The sequence below is a fragment of the Mixia osmundae genome, assembly GCF_000708205.1.
Source record: "Mixia osmundae IAM 14324 unplaced genomic scaffold scaffold_5, whole genome shotgun sequence".
Lineage (NCBI taxonomy): Eukaryota > Fungi > Basidiomycota > Mixiomycetes > Mixiales > Mixiaceae > Mixia > Mixia osmundae.
The window spans coordinates 258086-274691 of NW_014575559.1; the positions used below are offsets into that span (position 1 = coordinate 258086).

General features: G+C 55.9%; 9 protein-coding genes across 9 annotated transcripts; 5 read left to right on the forward strand and 4 right to left on the reverse strand.

Moving 5' to 3' along the window:
* Positions 1-131: 131 nt before the first annotated feature.
* On the forward strand, positions 132-3040 carry L969DRAFT_94374 (uncharacterized protein; the record flags this gene model as incomplete). The annotated part of the gene is made up of 7 exons (XM_014712433.1): positions 132-1065; positions 1113-1218; positions 1271-1716; positions 1764-2019; positions 2146-2661; positions 2716-2802; positions 2851-3040. 7 exons carry the CDS (start codon positions 132-134, stop codon positions 3038-3040), a joined length of 2535 nt encoding a protein of 844 aa, XP_014567919.1.
* A 132-nt stretch (positions 3041-3172) lies between these two features.
* Positions 3173-4111, reverse strand: L969DRAFT_17226 (uncharacterized protein; the record flags this gene model as incomplete). The annotated part of the gene is made up of 4 exons (XM_014712240.1): positions 3173-3379; positions 3436-3621; positions 3684-3898; positions 3955-4111. 4 exons carry the CDS (start codon positions 4109-4111, stop codon positions 3173-3175), a joined length of 765 nt encoding a protein of 254 aa, XP_014567726.1.
* Positions 3717-5915, forward strand: L969DRAFT_87250 (uncharacterized protein). Its single transcript, XM_014712434.1, has 5 exons — positions 3717-3898; positions 3955-4241; positions 4296-4627; positions 4684-5763; positions 5817-5915. Exons 2-4 carry the CDS (start codon positions 4207-4209, stop codon positions 5496-5498), a joined length of 1182 nt encoding a protein of 393 aa, XP_014567920.1. The 5' UTR covers positions 3717-3898; positions 3955-4206; the 3' UTR covers positions 5499-5763; positions 5817-5915.
* L969DRAFT_49564 (uncharacterized protein) lies at positions 5536-6152 on the reverse strand (the record flags this gene model as incomplete). The annotated part of the gene is made up of 3 exons (XM_014712435.1): positions 5536-5619; positions 5668-5775; positions 5817-6152. 3 exons carry the CDS (start codon positions 6150-6152, stop codon positions 5536-5538), a joined length of 528 nt encoding a protein of 175 aa, XP_014567921.1.
* Positions 6153-6702: 550 nt separating this feature from the next.
* L969DRAFT_94378 (uncharacterized protein) lies at positions 6703-7996 on the forward strand (the record flags this gene model as incomplete). Its single annotated transcript, XM_014712436.1, has 5 exons — positions 6703-6894; positions 6942-7250; positions 7305-7429; positions 7475-7778; positions 7826-7996. 5 exons carry the CDS (start codon positions 6703-6705, stop codon positions 7994-7996), a joined length of 1101 nt encoding a protein of 366 aa, XP_014567922.1.
* Positions 7870-10131, forward strand: L969DRAFT_437172 (uncharacterized protein). The gene is made up of 3 exons (XM_014712437.1): positions 7870-8683; positions 8740-8848; positions 8897-10131. Exons 1-3 carry the CDS (start codon positions 8046-8048, stop codon positions 10115-10117), a joined length of 1968 nt encoding a protein of 655 aa, XP_014567923.1. The 5' UTR covers positions 7870-8045; the 3' UTR covers positions 10118-10131.
* A 39-nt stretch (positions 10132-10170) lies between these two features.
* On the reverse strand, positions 10171-12238 carry L969DRAFT_94380 (uncharacterized protein; the record flags this gene model as incomplete). The annotated part of the gene is made up of 3 exons (XM_014712438.1): positions 10171-10254; positions 10307-12025; positions 12080-12238. 3 exons carry the CDS (start codon positions 12236-12238, stop codon positions 10171-10173), a joined length of 1962 nt encoding a protein of 653 aa, XP_014567924.1.
* A 156-nt stretch (positions 12239-12394) lies between these two features.
* Positions 12395-14148, forward strand: L969DRAFT_94381 (uncharacterized protein; the record flags this gene model as incomplete). The annotated part of the gene is made up of 9 exons (XM_014712439.1): positions 12395-12588; positions 12756-12955; positions 13006-13087; positions 13136-13249; positions 13301-13361; positions 13407-13470; positions 13582-13673; positions 13721-13808; positions 14027-14148. The coding sequence occupies 9 exons, from the start codon at positions 12395-12397 to the stop codon at positions 14146-14148; spliced, it is 1017 nt and encodes a 338-aa protein (XP_014567925.1).
* Positions 14149-14171: 23 nt separating this feature from the next.
* L969DRAFT_48485 (uncharacterized protein) lies at positions 14172-16591 on the reverse strand (the record flags this gene model as incomplete). Its single annotated transcript, XM_014712440.1, has 3 exons — positions 14172-15432; positions 15524-16183; positions 16239-16591. 3 exons carry the CDS (start codon positions 16589-16591, stop codon positions 14172-14174), a joined length of 2274 nt encoding a protein of 757 aa, XP_014567926.1.
* Positions 16592-16606: the final 15 nt, after the last annotated feature.

The window sequence follows — 16606 nt, forward strand, 5'->3', positions numbered from 1 at the left end:
TGTAATGCCCGAATCGAAACTGAAGCCGGCGCTGTTCCTTCATTTTGGCAGAGAGGATCGCGCTTTGCTTTCCTCGCGTCGCGCTTCCTTCACGCACAACAACCTCAGCCTCGCCTCGTCAGTGCTCCCCGATGCATGTCATGCCAGCCAGCACGCCCTCAATCATCAAGACGGTAGCTTCCGCTCCTCTTGAAGCTACCCTGGAGACGACAGCGAAAGCGCCAGCTATCACACTCAGGCGAAGTCTGGCGCGCTCTTGCAATGCTGAGCCACTGCTCATGCTACCCGCAAGCACGCTGACAAACATCAAAGAGGGCAGATCGAATGTACAGCAGCTACCCACGCCCTCGCCTTCGGTCGACTCTCTGTCGTCGTCGCTCGGCTCAGATGCAAAAGCAGGTCCAAGCAGCGAGGCCAGCGTACCCATCGCAGATCCTGGCGAGGATGGAGTTATGTCGGATCTCACAGACTTGTCGGATACGGACAACAACAGTTTTGACGAGCGCTGGAGCAAGATCAAGCGTACTCGCTCGACCAGAGCACGCGCCGAACCAGTCAAGAGAGCTCGTCGAGACGGTTCGAACGACGTCAGAGAAAGAGAGGATAGTGTCGATCCTCTGGAGACCAATGAGCTGCTCGCCAAGAAGAAGCTTCCCACGACGCAAGACCGCAAAGAGTACTGCAAAGCGGGCATCTACTCGCTCTTTTACAAACAAAGCAAAGGTCGCGCAGCAACGTCAGGCAGTAAGACCGCGAGCACGTCCATGTCGTTCCAATGGCCGCAAGCTAGATACTTTGGCAATGTGCGCTTGGAAGAGCAGCGCGACTTTCTGCTGTCCTACGACATCTTTCGTGACTATTCGCTGATCGGATTCGATTCTGATGCCGACTCGAGTTCTTCAGAAGACGAGGAGGCCCACAAGGACAAACCAAAGGTCACGCGTAACAAGATTTTTAGGCGCGCGCATGGCGGAAAGGACATGGAGCAAGGACGTCTCCGACGAGAATGGCAGTCCATCCAGGATCGCAACCGCAGACCGGAGCCTTACAAGATCATCGCCTCCAGTGAGTGTTCTGTCACTGATCCTTACTGTTCGCTAATGCAGTGACAGATGCCTATCCGGAAAGACAGAAGCAGCCCAGTGTGCTGCAGGCAATATGCTTTTGCAAACCGCCCGCTCCTGGCGAGGTAGGCTGTGGCGACAACTGCATCAACCGGTGCGTCTTATCGCGAGCTCATCCGAAGCTCTGCGCTCATTCGTTGGCATAGCGTCATGGCCTATATGTGTGACCCCAAACTTTGTCCATGCAAGGACAAGTGCACCAACGGACCGCTTCAGACGCGCAAATCGGCAGCAGGCAAAGGCGACAAGGAAGGTGTTGCTGTTTTCTACACCGGCAGTCGTGGCTTTGGGCTCAAGGCGACGCTTCCCATCAAGTCTGGCGCGTTCATCATGGAATACAAGGGAGAAGTCATCTCCATCAATGAATCGTATCGTCGCGTCAAGTTGATCTACCCTGGTCCCAACTACTACCTGCTCTCGTACGATGACGAAGAGGTTCTCGATGCTGGCCTGAAAGGCAATGCGACTCGCTTCATCAATCACTCGTGCGATCCCAATTGCGAAGTCGTCAGACTCAAGTTTGCCGATTACGACGAGTTCCAAATCGGGCTCTTTGCTCTACGCGACATCTCACCAGAGGAAGAGATAACGTGTGAGTTCTATACTGTCACAGACCGGCTCACCTGATGCCCCGAACAGACAATTATGGATGGCAGTCCTTCTCGAGCAGCTCAACGGCCCAATTGGATGAGACAAAGCAGCGTTGCTACTGCGGTGCGCGCAAGTGTAGCGGATGGCTAGGACGCAAGGAGAGCAAACAGGAAGCTATCGTACGCGCTCAGATCGAAGCAGATGCCCAGGCTGCTCGGCTTGCGACGAAGCAACAGAAGGCGGCCTTGCAGCGCGAGAAGCGGGAGGCAAAGAAGCTTGCACTCTTGCAGGGAGCACTCGTGTAGTCTGTCGCCTGATGACAGCATCTTGTTGCTTGTACTGCCTAGCCTTTCTTTCGAAAGCGCGCCTGTGAACGTGATCATTGTGCGCATTGACGCGCTGGTCTGCTCGCCGTGCACGTCAAGTCAAGCAGCAAGACCATGCCTCCCAAGAAGCGAGAATCTACAGACGGCGAGGCCTCCGCACCTTTGCGCAAATCGACACGCACGCAGGCCCCCTCGGCCGAAGCTGAGCCTGCAAAGACGTCAACGAGCAAGCAATCTGCTACAAAGCCAAAGAAAGCCAAAGATGAGGCTGACAGGCCCCCGTCTGAGTCCGTCAAGACGCTTTCGGTCGGCGAGACGATCCCGGAAGGTCTCGTACTGAAGAACGAGTCTGGCGAAGAAGTGAATCTCACGGAGCTCGTCAAGAGCACGGGCCTCATCATCTTCGTCTACCCCAAAGCCTCCACGCCCGGCTGCACAACCCAAGCTTGCGGATTCAGGGACAACTATGACGAGATCAAGCAGCATGGGTACGAAGTCTTTGGTCTCTCGATGGACTCTGCGAAATCGCAAAGTGGCTTCGTCGCCAAGCAAGCTCTGTCCTACCATCTCCTCTGTGATCCCGAGCAGAAGCTCATCAGAGTGCTGGGTGCATCGAAGACGTAAGCGATCGTTGCATTGTCTCTGCAGATAGGCTAATGTGTGCCTCATAACAGCAAGACAAGCGTGACGCGCTCGCATTTTGTCATTGGCAAGGGTGGCAAGCTCGTCGACGTCCATCTCAATGTAAAGGCCAAGGAATCGTCAGTCATTGTTTTGATCGTTGCCTGTTCATGCTGAAGACAGTGCAGGCCTAGCCTCGCTCTCAAGTACGCAGAGGCGAACTCTATCTCAGGCACAGGAGCGGCTACAAACGGCGATGCGGCTGCGGCAATCAAGCCTGCTGCTGTCGAACCTGCTGATGCCGAAGCTGCTGCTGCAGAACCTGCTGCCAACGAACCTGCTGCAGAAGCTGAAAAGGCAGACGAGATTGCCAATTGAGTCTGCGCGAGTCAGCTCCTCAGTTGACGGAGCCTTCAAAAGATCCTCAGGATCGCACGGATCGCTTGCAAACGACGAACGAAAAAAGGAGAGAGCTCAAGCGCGGCAGAAACATGGGTCTTGTGTTGTACATCAAGTACCGAGCTTGTTACCGCTTCCCCAGCTGTGGCCCCGTCGGGCTGCTGCTGCCTCCTCTGGCGCGGGTCTGCCACTGCCCCCTCGTGCAGCGAAGATGGTGCCTGCGCCTGTCGTGGTTGTGCCTGATCCATTGCCAAGCAAACGAATGAGAAAGCCGGGCGTCGGTATCAGGCGTCGATGCGGGGGCTGCCTTCTCGTTCGCTGCCATTGTTCGCAGTGATCAGCCTTCCTCAGTAGCCAGGCAGCGTATGACGTACGGGATAGTGTTCTTGCGCATACCACCAGAGATGCGCAGCGATCATGCCTGTGAAATCTGTCGGAAACGAGCCTGGGAAACCGCTCTCGAGGACGCCGAAGCCGAGCATTGCCCAGGAAAGCGCAATGGCCGGTATGGACACGATGCCGTATAGATTGACCTTTTGCGCTCTGTTGCCCAACGCCCACTGCAAGCTCTGCTCAGTCTGACGGAACAGCCAGCTACCTACGAGCTCGCGTCGCAACTGACATAGTGAATGATGCTGATGAGCATGGGATTGAAGAGGACTGCTGGACGGAAGGGTAGCGAGAGGAGCAAGATCATGCTCTGCATGGCAACCAAGCTGAACGCATAGTCTGCTGTTCGGCCTTGGAAATGCTCGGTCTCCAAGCTGTTGGACTGTTGGTAGAGCAATATCGTCGTGAAGATCAATGACAAGCCCTTGGGACCGAGGCAGAAGCAGCCTGCGAGAGCCCGCACGGTGTCAGCTCTCGACAAATTGGTGGTGCGGGTGACTCACTCGGCAGTCGCCAGATCTGTGCTCGACGTGTCACCCAGGGCCAGTAGAGAACGATGGACTGGGGTCGGACGATGGTGAGGATGCTGCCGAGTGTCACGGCGAGCATACTGCCCACCACCGTCCTGGTCACTGGCGGTATCCGTCTGAGCTCGTCCATGGTGCGCAACTGGCCGCTTGTCAATGACGAAGCCAAGTCGATCGACGCGACGGTGCCGACCATGTCGTGATCAGTTCGCTGGACTCGGAGACGGGATGGCCAAGGTCAGGCGGTCATCGAAGCTCAGCAAAGGCAAGCCCTTGCCCTGGGCGAGCAGAGTGATGGGCTCATGAGAAATTGGTGCAGCACTGGCAGGGCAGCAAGTGGCTCAGGCGCGCAGAGAGGCAGAAATTGCTCGTCGTGAGCGCGAAGAGGCTCGAGCCGAAGCTTTGAGAAGCGGCAAAAGTACTCAGAAGCTTGTTTTCGCAAAAGGCAAGGCGAAGCAGGTCTCCCAGTCTGTGCTCCCGTTCAACAAAAACGATAGCATCCTACTCGTCGGCGAGGCAAATTTCTCATTTGCGCTGTCACTTTTCGAGCATCACCTTCCTGAAAGCGCTAGGCGCCTGGTCGCCACATCTTTCGACTCACTAGAGACGGCACGCACCAAGTACGACGATCTGGACGCCAATGTAGCCAAGGCAAGCAAGATTTAAAGTGCTATCACGCGACTCCCGCTGAAGCAGCAGAGTTATAGCTCACGGAGCGAGGTATGACGGTCTTATTTGACGTAGATGCGACTCGTCTCGACAAATGCAAAGCTCTGAAGGGCAAGCGATTCGACAGGATCGTCTTCAACTTTCCGCACACCGGCTCGGGAGAGAAAGACCAGGCGCGCAATGTTCGAACCAACCAAGTCTTGCTGCTCGGCTTCTTGCGTTCTGCGGCCGATTTCCTGACCGAAGGTGATGCATCTCTCATTCTACCGAAAGATGGCAAGCCTCAAGGCAAGAAGCGAGCTCGGACAGACGATGAAGACGAGCTTGCAGAGCAAGCGTCGCTCGCAAGCCGGCAGCGACTCGCTATGGCTGACAAAGAGTTGAAGCATGCTATTGGAACACGAGAGCTTGATCAGGATGAGCTTGACGACTTGCTCGAGGCCGAACAAGATGCGCCTGAGCATGAACAGGAAGAACACAAGAAGCCAGGCACGATTCTGATCACGCTGAGGAACACGCTGCCATATACTCTGTGGGATGTGCCTATGCTCGCTCGAAGAGGTCACAAGCTAGTGCCGACTGTCATGCCCATGCCACTCAACAGGACTGCGCACCTCCAGCCAGCTTATGCGACCGTTCGCTCGTTCGCTTTCCAGCCCAGTCTCTACCCCGGCTATGCCCATCGACGAACCATAGGCTTCCAGAAGGGTATCAGTACACTCAACTCTGAAGATGTCTTCTTGCCATCGAAATATCGTAAGCAGGACGATCGAGCAGACGACGCGAGGGACAGGAGCAAGCAAAACGACGTGAGGACATGGGAGTTTGCACTTGTTGCCAGCCAACAATGACACGATCGACCTGCGATGCGATCGACGCTGGCAATGCTCAGTCTGAATCCTCGTCATCCTCTTCGCCGGCTTTGTCCTCACCCCCGCTCTCGTTGGCGTAGACAGCGAGCGCTTGGCAGATCTACCGACGTACGTCAGATCGCACCACAAGCTGCGAGCGGCGGCTTACCTTCCCGTTAAAATCAACACGGAGCGCTTCGCCCTTTGCTTTGAGCTCGGGCGTTGGCGAGCGTGCGACCAACGTCTTGGCGAGCGCCTCTTGAGCCTGCCATAGCCTCTGTCAATTTGCGGCACGGAGCGCAAGACAGGACCGCCTACCTTTCCGAGCTGCGACAAGTTCATTTTGACTAGACCGCCGACGTGCAGCTTGCCTGATAGATGGGGTTTGAGTGCAGCGATTGCATCCAAATTCTTCGCCGAAGTCGCAGTGAGAGCTTGCATGAATGCGATGAGCTTTGCGCCCTCTGCAGGCGAGATCGTCGTCTTTTCTGCAGTGACCGTTGCCTTTTTGACTTTGCCCGTCACTTTTCGCGTCATACTGCCGAGCTTGGTAGCATCGATCAGACCGATCGAAGTACCTTTGGCGATGATCTTGCCCAATTTGGCGACTTTGCTCTCTACCTTTTCGAGATCTTTCATGAGCTGGGCTGCCATCTTTGTGTGTGTGTATGCTCGAGTGATGTGAGGGTACAGTCGAAAAGCAAGCGAGGTTTATAACGAGTATCTCAAGATCAAGTGACCATTCCACGTCGGGCTGTGACTGCTGGGAAGGGTAAGGTCACATCATGCCGGAGCGTTCACGAGCTCATCAAGAAGGCGCGTGCATCCACATCGCTGCGGACGCGACAAAGGCGCCAGCGAAAGGTCCAAGCGCTGAGCGACACCGGATCTCCAAACCTGCGCCATCGCAGAGCATGCTGTGTCGCAGAGCCGTGGAAATGTATGGTCGTGCGGGTAGCTTGGAACAATGTGGTTGCCTGTAATATTGCCAACGATGCGACAATCGATCATTCGTGGCTCTGACGTTTTTGTTCTTGCGCTACAGTCGTGTACTTGGAAGCCTTGCAATCATTTTCAGAGAGCGGATCGCATGCCTGAGAGGATTCGGTGCCGAAGTATGCTTGCGTCACGAAGGTCCAAGGCGCTGGAAATCCTGAGGAGTCGATGAGTCGCGTGGTCAATCTGCATCGATGGCGTGACAACGATGATCCTTTGCAACTCGATGACGGGCGATTCGCTGCCCGTTCGACGCTTGCGACCAGCCGAACTCGTCAAGAGCTATGATCATATCGGCATCGCGGCGCCAATGGTTCGATACTCCAAGCTGCCCTTTCGGATGCTCGCTCAGGAATACGGAGCCCACATCACTCATACGCCCATGATATTGGCTCAAGAAGTTAGCCCACTCCGACTCACAAGCTTTCGTGCTGAGTCGCAACACAGTTTGGACTCTCTGCTACGGCAAGAGATAGCGATTTCACGGTACGCCCAGACGAACGAGGATTATTTCGAGCAAAGGGCAGGAGGATATCCTGTCTGTCCGAGACTGCACGCACACGGCTGGAGATGATGGGCGAGGCAGTACCAGGGGACGCAATGGTAGCCGACGCGGATCATCTGGTGCAAGGCTGCATGGTCATCCAGTTCGCCGCGAGTGAACCGGTCGCGTTGGCAGATGCTGCAGAACTTGTCGCCGGTCATGTCGATGCCATCGATATCAACTGCGGTTGTCCTCAGTCTTGGGCCTACAAGGTTCGCACTCCAGCTGCAGCTGGGAACAGAGCTTGGGGCTCACGAGGTGCACAGGAATGTATTGGCTCATACCTCTTGCGCCAGCCAGACAAAGTCAGAAATCTCATTCGAGGTGTCAAGCTCCGCCTGGGCGAAGACTTCCCTGTGCATATCAAGATTCGCATCGACACAGATCCACAGTATGTACGCTTCATCGGACGAGGCTCCAGCTGAAAGAGGCACAGATTGACAGCGCAGCTCATGACGACTGCTGTCGAAGCAGGCGCAGAGCTCATCACCGTTCACGGACGGACCCGCAATCAGCCCTCAGACTCGGTCCCTGTCAATCTGAGCGGCATCCAACATGCTGTTCAAGTTGGGAGAAAGCTCGGCGTGCCCGTCGTTGCCAATGGTGACATCTTCTGTCTTGACGACGCGCGACGAACGCTCGAGCAGACCGGCGCAGATGCTGTCATGGCTGCTCGGGGACTCATGTCCAATCCTTGTCTGTTCGCAGGCTACAAGTCTACGCCAGGGCACGGCATCAATGTGTGTAACAATGCTGACGATTTATACAAGGCTCACTCGCAACGCAGCGCTTCGTCGAGCTGGCCGTCACGACAGGCTTCAATACTGGTTTGTTCCATCGCACGGTAGCGCATATGACCGTCGATGGCCTGCCGAAGAGCGATGCACTTCGCATGAATGCCCATCCGTCGATCGCCTCGCTGATCGAGCACGTCGCCAAGCTTTATCCTGTTGCCTAGCGCCGAGATTCGACGCGCTGTCTCTTACCTCGCCTTTGGCACCGCTCCCATGGACTTCTTAGAGATCGCACCCGTAGAGACCGCCATCGACTGGCCCTTCGACGATGAGCCGCTCGAGCGTACTGCTAGCCCTTTGGCTCAGCCATTCTCTGCAAAGGCGGCTCACTTGACGACAGAGCACGACGCAAGAAACCCGCCGACGTACGGCGAGCTGCAGGCCATCGAGCCGCCAGACTCTCGCTTCCATCGATGGAGGGACTGGGTAGCCAAGCGAGCAGGCGAGAGATACATCGATCAATCTGCACCGCCTCCGAGGCGAGCTCGACCAGTGGGAGCCTCGCTGCCTTTGTCATCGACCGAGCAACTCTCTAGCATCCGAACGGCCTACGATGATCCTCCCAGGCTGTTCGTCCACCCGTCTTGCAAGACCAGACTGACCCGGCATACGGCTTTGGCAAGCATTGGCTCTCGATTCGTCTCGCTCGGCATAGAGAGCACACCGCTCTGTAGCGCTGCCCTGCCCGTCACAGTCGACGTGAGGACAGAGCAAGATGCTGTCGAGAGCCTGCCTCGCTATATCCTCATCGGCACGAACGAGGGTCTCTATGCGCTTGACTTGGCGCCCAGATTGTCACTCAACGAGCGCAGCGACCAAGTCAATCTGGAGGATGCCAACGCCGTCATGATGCAAGTGCGTCCTCTTTGCGTCAGCCTGCAAGCTGACGTTGGTCTGCTCGGTCCAGATTAGAGGATCTAGGCGTGACTCAGTTGTTCGTCTGGGAAGAGCCGGGCAGCGAGCGAGGGATCGTCCTTGGCCTCGTCGACGAGGGCCCGACTCGATCGCTGAGGATGGTACGTAGCTCTTCTGAGCCTCAAGCCTGGCTCAGTCTGCCCCCACAGTGGCCGCTCGCATCGATCCTGAACCTCGTTCGATGGCGGACCACGTCCTCTGCTTCCACTGCCGTCAAAGCACAATCGAAGCGTCTTAACCGACAGAGCATGCCAGACGGACTCACCGCTCTTCGAAAGATGTTTGCAGCCACAGCCATCAGACCAGACGCCATCGATGAGCAAGAAGGACCTTTGCTTTCAAGGCGGTCTCTCAATCTCGGCAAGCGACGATCACTCCTCATGTGTCCACCTGCTACATCGAACGACATGCCGGACGAGAAATACGAAAGAGCGCGACCGCTGCGATCAGATCAAGAATGGGCTCAAAGTTTCATCGATGTCGTCGAGCCGTCATATGGCGAGGGCAAGATACTGTTCTTTGACGTCACAACTTATCCCGGCGGGCGACTGTATCTTTCGATAGCAACGAAGTCTACGCTGGACGTTTACGAATCCATAACGCATACGGATAGATGCTTCGAGTCAATTGCCTGTCTTGCAGTACACAATACGCCGACCAGTGCCACCATCATTGAGGCACGCAATGATCTCTTCGAGCAGGGTCTTTCTGCCGATTACGCCAGTCGTACTCAACTAGCAGCTTATGTCACGCTCAAGTCTCGTTCGGTCGCAATTCGCCTGCTAGATGGCGCCGTTCGTGAGCTCACCCTAGGCTCTGGACGAGATCGTAGCTCGAGCAACGGCAGTCATGGCTCCGTCTCATCTGTCTCGAGCAGTCACTCGCCCGGCAAGCGCAAGCTGTGGTGCCCGCTGATACATATTGCCTACGGCCGCCCCAGTCTGCTCGCTTTCAGCAAAGGCAATAGGACTGTCATTGCTGCTGACCCCTTTCCATTCGACGATACCGCGTTTGCAGGCTCGATCAGGCCGCTCAAACCTGCTACCATACAAGGGCGTACTGCCCTGGATTGGGACAGCCAAGGTCTAAGTCAGGTCATTACGCTTGACGCAAACAAGGGTACTCGAGACTTGCATATCTTTGCAGCCTTTGGCGATACTTCGCTGGAGGTTCAAGAAGTCCGCCTCTCCGCCCCTCGACTTTCTCGCAATCAGAAGTCCAAGATCGAAGCAGATTCCACGATGTCGTATAACTTCTCGACAGAGATCTCGCTGCTTGGCGTGCTAGCAGATGGTATCGCGCTCCTCCGCGTGACCTCCCTGCTCGAGCACAAGCTCGTTCTGCTCATCGCGGAAGCAGCAAGCTCGTGATAGACGGAATCCATAGAGACAGCCTGATTACAAATGCAAGCGTTGCGAAATTCTCATGCCACCTGGCTTCCACCCCTTTGCGCGTCGGATGCTGCCAAGATCTCTAGGAACTTGGGCGTCCGGATGAACTTTGGCACCTGCATACAGTCTGTCAGAATCCGCGGGAATCCTTGCCTCAACGAGACGTACCTGGTCCGTTGCGAGAAGGCGGAAGATGTGGCCTTGTATCCTTTCATAGTGACGCAGAAGCGTCTGGACTTGACTTGCCCGCAATGCGACGCCTGGCAAGTCAGAAGTGGCATTGTTACCATCCGCTGTCGCATCTGTAGCGTCGCTATGACGCTTGGGTGCTCCGCTATCTTGTTGAATCTTCTGGACGAACGTGACGACGTCGCCGCGCAGATTGTGATCTATGTTCAGCTCGCTTGGCGAAGCAGGCGCGAGATAGGTGTCATAGATGTTCATTGCCGCACTAACGAGTGCTTGCTGGTGCACTTCCATCGCGGACGAAGCAGTGACATTGCTGGTGCTCTTTTCCGCCTTGACGCCTGGTCTGCCGCCGATAGCAGAAGATGTTGTGGAAAACCTTCTTCTGAAATCGGCAACGTCTAGCCAGAAGCCTAGGTTCTCCTCGCAATACGAGCTCCGTAGATAGTCCCTGAAGAGGGCTCTAAGGGCAGGTTGTTCTAATATCGCGGTTAGCCGCGCGGTGGAAGAATGCGGCTCTTTCGCCCAATTTGTCACTGGTTCAGATGCGTCGCCGCGGAAGAGGTCGATGAGGTTGCCGCTGATGAGCTGACTGTCGAGCGCTTCGGTGAGCGCGGTATTGCCATAGACTGCTTTGTCGTTGGCTTTATCAGTATTCAGCGGCAGTGCGCCTCGTAGTGGTTGCTCGGGCGCTTTCTCGTGGCTCGGGTCTCGTGGCATGGCAGGGCGAGCAGCGGCCAGAGTAGTCACACTGCCTGCAGCGACTGCTTTGCCCTCATCTGTGACTCTGTAGAAGACTTTGACGCCCCATTTGAATTGCGCTCGCTGATGGTTCGCAGTGCCAGGATTAGCAAGCACTTCGGTCAGCATGACGCGATCTGTTGATTTGGACTTATCGCTGAACAGGCTTATGTAGCCATATCGAACAAAATGAGCAAGCAGGTCCGCGGCCTCCTCTCGGCAGCACACTGTGGTAAAGTCGCCGAGCCATTCTACCGCGTCGACGGAATTGAAGACGTGCTTGACGACAACTCTATCGCCAGAGGTGAACTTCTCAGTCAAGTCTTGGAACTCCACGCCGCCCGACCGATCGAACAACTCTTGTTGCTGCTTGGTGGTCTCTGTCCAGCTTTTGGTGCTGTTCGGCGGTCTACTTGGGTCAAGCTGATCTATCATATAATTTGGATGTCGACCACCGGAGAAGCGCCTGAAGACTGCTTCCACAATCACGCGCGACACATGGATCTCGTCGTCGCTCTGGCGTCGCTCAAGGTGGAGTAGCTTCATACAGATGGGCTGACTTGTGAAGACGTGGACGAGCCCATCCGCGGATATGCCATTCTTTGTGATGAATCGCTCCAGGATGTGCAGCCCTTTCGGTGTGATCTGGTAGATGCCACGCTCCTTGAACGCGCTCAGCTCGGCATCGACGGCGTTCTGAATCAGGCGAGCGTCCATGAAATGCTGGCACATCCCTTTCGCAATCTCCCTTGACATTGTGAATGTCGTCGTGGTTGTTGTCGTCACGATTCGGGAGGCGTCATTGGGATCTGTCGTGCGATTGCTCTGCGAAAACCGCAGAGACGCAAGATTGGCGGCCGCGTCGTCTGTTGTGAACGAATTTGGATACGTCTTGAAGAAGCGAGAGTTGTTCTTGAGCTCGAGCGAGACCATCAACGTCGCGAAAAGGTCGTGCGTATCCTGCAAGCTGACCGTCAGGAGGTTTTCCATCAGAACGAACAACTGTGTGCGCACCTTGCAGAACGGATTCCCTCGCCTGCCTGTCTTTAGCATATGACTGCTCTGCATGTCCGGCTGTGTATCCGGCTGGGGTTGCTCCGGAGGCGCTTGCATGCCGGAAGAAGGGCCGCCGTTGGGCGCCAGGGGTTGTTGATTCGCTGCATGCGATGTCATGATAGCGCGGTCAAGCGGGCGCTAGCAAATTTGACCGAATCGATTTCTATTCTGTTGCTCTATAGATGCAAGATCACTCGACCTGACAGGCTACAGAGTCGCACGCGGGTCGTGTGAGAGTCGGCGAGCAGTCGAATTCGCGTGGGTGCTACGCAGATGTCGAGGCGGGGGCCTTGCCTATTGGACCCTTCGATAGGCTTGGCAAGCTTCGATGGTCAGCCTGACTGGTTCGCAAGGCTGCCCCGAGCTGCTGCTGTCTTAGCTGCTGGGAGCGTTGCCAGAACGCGAGCAGATAGACTCGCGCACAACACGCTCGAATGTCGCCGTCGGCAGGCAACAGCGCGTTTCGAGTACGTCTGTAGCGCCTTCCGGGCACGCGCAGACACTGCAGGGCCCGCAAGAGCTAGCTACGTGCCCTGATGGTATGGCTCGGGCTACCCTTTGAACACCTCACTCGAGGCAAAGCGCGCGTTTTGATTGTCGACTCTGGCTCGGCCCCCGCATAAAATCCGACCAGCTGGCGCCGCCCTGTCGCGCCGATCAGCAGCGCTGATGTAGCATCTGCTCGTTGGCTGTTCCCACGTCTCTCAGCAGCTTCGCATCCCTCGTACGGCGCCCAGGAAGTTCACATGGATCTCAACGAGCTTCGATGCAATCATCTCAAGTGCCGCAAGATCTTATCACTCGAAGGCAAGGGCGTCTCCACTAGCTGCTCTCGTACGGATCCGCCTACGTCTAGCGCATAGTCTCAGCTGAGAAGCGCACAGATGTATTCTGTGTTGCATGTGCCAACACACTCTTCACTCCGGAGCGCCTGTGTCCAGCTTGCGAGACTCACTTGCCGCACGAGTTCAGTCGCGCACGCGGCGGGTACGTCTGATCTGACAGCGACAGCAGTGACGATATGCTCTACTTTTCGCTCAATCCGTCCACCGAGTTTCGCAACACGGTCCTCGCCGGGCTGTCGCCGAGCATCATCGTCGATATTGTCTCCCGTGCTCTCAATTTCTGGCAAGTGGCGCCCAAAAGAGACAGGGCATCGTCCGATTGATGCTTCTGCAGGACGTACCAGCAAGGACAAGAGAAAATATTCCAAGAGATGCTTCTGAAGCATTCACAAGAAGTCAGGCGCCTGCACATCGCTTCGCTGAACTGACGTGCGCAGCAGCACGCAACGATCCTCGAGCAAGATAATCTTAATATCACTCAACGTGCTAATCAGGAGCTCGACCGTAAGTTCTTTCACATCGACGAATACAGCCTGATACTTGTACAGGCCTTCGCAACCGTCTCGATGGCAAGACGTCCACACGAGCCAGCGAAGGCTAATATTGACTTTGCAGATGCACAACGAGAGCTGGACATGACACGTCAGCAGCAGCGAGATCTCCAGACGACGCTTCGTGGCAGTCAACGCCAGCAGCATTCCCTCCAAGTAAGCTCGAGCCGTCTGAGCAGCTAGACACTGACCATTGACGCTAGTCCAAATATGATCGCATGCGGGCCAGTATCGGTCCTCGTGCCAATCCTGATCTGCTCGCGACCTCTTCAGGAACGAGTCCAGCGGCCGGTCATACATTCGAGCTAACTCACTCTCGTCGCTCGTCAATTGAGCACGAGCAAACTCACAGGCCCACGCCTTATCGTGTGCACGAGAAGCCCATACAAGAGACGCATATCGAGCGCATGCCACTTCAGTCACATTCGCGACTCACAAACATTGCCATGCCTGCAACCTCAAAAGCAAGCCATCGCTTCAACTGGCAAGCACCGAAACTGGCCGAAGAGCCCAAAACGAGCAAGAGATTCGCACGCCCGATGCCTACCCATTCAAATACTCGCATGCTATGACACGGCAACGTCAAAGCTATCTGCATTCGTATGTTTCTACAAGTGTCATATTCGAGTGAGGCGAAAAATCGAAGCGTCGTCATCATTTCTGCCACATCCCCTGCATCGCTTGGAAGGAGCACACGCCAGATGGCGAGCCTGGCCTGGAAGTATTGGCATTGCTCGTGAGACTGAGGCCATTGAGCCGATCGTTAAGAGCATCCGCAGGATCGGTCGGTGCAACGATGAGCTTGGCTTTGCCAGAGAGCACGCTCGCGAGTTTCTCGCCCGCTGCAGGACCCTTGAAAGCATCGCAGAAAGCCATGCCGAGTCTATTGACCAGAGCGCACTTCGCTAGACCAGCTACGCGAGCGACGTCTTGGGGATCTTCTTTGGTCGGCTTGCTGACTTCGTCTAGCAATGCTGCGCTAGAGCCAGTGAGATAAGCTGGTTTGAGACCGGCAGGCAGAGGCGATGCAAGCAAGCCTGATGCGTTATTCGAGACTTTGCCGTAGAGCTGTGAGCGATATTCCTTGAGTCTCAAAGGATCGAGATGGAGAGGATTGCCAGCCATGAAGTCTGCTCGAGTATCATATCGGCCCGCGCCGGGCAGCGAGCGCAAATGCTGCGTGAACGCAGCAAAGTCTTCGCGAGATTTGCCATTCAGCGCGGGGTTCATGTTTTCTTGCGCTGGCTTGTCAGCATATAGAGAATCGGCATCGGCAGAAGGCAGCTTGAGATTGCTGTTCCATTCTGAAAGCTTGCCAGACAGTCGCGTGCTCAGATCCAGCGTTGGCAGCATGGTACGATGAACGTTGAGATTGCTGTGGAATGGCGCAAAGCCGCCTGGACCCCATGCTGAACCTGCATGCGAGAGATCCTTTGACAGGTTTGGCTTGGCAATCCGTTGCGGCCGCCGAGCTGCTGCATTCGCGGACGTAGATGCTTGCGGTGTTTCTGGCTGAGCGTTCATTTGCGTTGAGGAGTCAATAGATTCCTCAGGGCGCGCAGAAGCCGTGAAGTTATGCTCCGCTTTGACAGAGGCGTAGTCCGAGGACGCTACTGATGACGGGCTTGTCGAAGCAGACACCGTTGCTGAAGCAGACGAGCCGGATGTGGAGGTTGCAGCTTGTGCAAAGCCGCCTTGGGCCAATCTGGTCAGGACGCTGTCCCACTTGTCCTTCAACATGCCGACTTCAGACTTGAGCTCTGTGTTGGCCAATTTGAGACCAGACATCTCTGCTTGAAGATCACTGATGATCTCGTCCCGATCGGCAATCTCTTCTTCGAGCTGAGTGATGTACTCTTTCCTGCGATGACGGAAATTACGAGCAGAGATTTTATTCCGCATCTGACGCTTCTCCCTGCAGCGAAGCAGCGTCAGCATCGCAACCATGCTTGTAGTGTGGGACTCGATGGGACGGGACGTATTCGAGATCAGACAGATGAACGTACTTTGAATTGAGCTGCTGATATTCTTCCGCTGACGGTTTGTCAACATAGTCGGGCGCAGGGATCACGATATGGGGCAGGTGACCCGTAGAGCCCGAAGTCGAAGCGGCAGTACGCTTGGCAGGTAGTACGATGGGCGGAGTAGGTTTGCTGGCAGGGATGGTGAGAGCAGCGACCGAGCCTGGCACGGGTGCGCCATTAGCACGTCTGGGTCGGCTTGATGACCTCGGTGGAGCGGGCGACTCTGATGCTTCTCTGACACTCGCAGACCGTGCATTTCGGCGCGCTGTGGTGCGCGTGCGTGCTGGCATAGCGAGTGGCTCAGTCTCCTCGGACTTGATGACAGCTGATGTGGATCCTTGCTCCATCATGTCGGGATGGATAGCGTCAGAGACGAGCGTAGGGTCGATCGTTGCGCTCGACGCAGCAGAAAGCTCAGTCATGAGACTGTCTGTCTGACTTTGGATAGCGTTGAGTGCGCCAGTGGAGAAAGGATATTCGTCCGACGAGGCATCTTCGGATGATGTGTTGCGCGAGGCTTGTTCGAGCAGGGCAAAGCGCGAGGTAGTCTCCTGAGCCAAAGCATGGATACGTTGCAGATCGGCAGGAGAGTATGCGTCGGTGTTGACGGGCACTCCCTTGCCTGTACCCTCCATGTAGTATCTGCGGGGAGTCAGTCAGCCCTGCACAGTAACAGATTGATCCAGATGTGACCCACTTGAGCAGATTAGACATCGCATTGGGCGTAGCCGATCGAGGGGGAACGAGCGAGGACGCTGACAAGGGCATCGGGCTCGTCATGGCCAGGTCAAGGTTGAGGTACTTGGCGTAGTCCTCCTCCTCATCGGCAGTGTTAGCAAGGTAGGCATTCGTCTGAGGTTTGTCGCCCTGGAGCTCGGAGGCGGCGATCGCCATCATCTCATCATCTTGCTCATCCAGCGTTGACTGATTCTGAGGTGCTACATTGGGCGAGCGAGGCCAAGATGAGTCCTCTGAGCCTTGGCGCGAGAGCGAATGAGTCAGCGAGGGCGATGAGGGTGTTGGCGAGTCATGATCCCCTATAGGATCCATGCTGGCCGTGTTGGC

Excerpts from the sequence above, each read along its gene's own strand:
- L969DRAFT_87250 (XM_014712434.1), top strand. The coding sequence starts at position 4,207 with ATGGCCAAGGTCAGGCGGTCATCGAAGCTCAGCAA. Across the intron at positions 4,242-4,295 it reads CGGTCATCGAAGCTCAGCAA|AGCACTGGCAGGGCAGCAAG; the intron begins AGGCAAGCCCTT and ends AGAAATTGGTGC. Across the intron at positions 4,628-4,683 it reads TCTGGACGCCAATGTAGCCA|AGCTCACGGAGCGAGGTATG; the intron begins AGGCAAGCAAGA and ends CAGCAGAGTTAT.
- L969DRAFT_437172 (XM_014712437.1), top strand. The coding sequence starts at position 8,046 with ATGGACTTCTTAGAGATCGCACCCGTAGAGACCGCCATCGACTGGCCC. Across the intron at positions 8,684-8,739 it reads GATGCCAACGCCGTCATGAT|ATTAGAGGATCTAGGCGTGA; the intron begins GCAAGTGCGTCC and ends TGCTCGGTCCAG. Across the intron at positions 8,849-8,896 it reads CGACTCGATCGCTGAGGATG|TGGCCGCTCGCATCGATCCT; the intron begins GTACGTAGCTCT and ends CTGCCCCCACAG.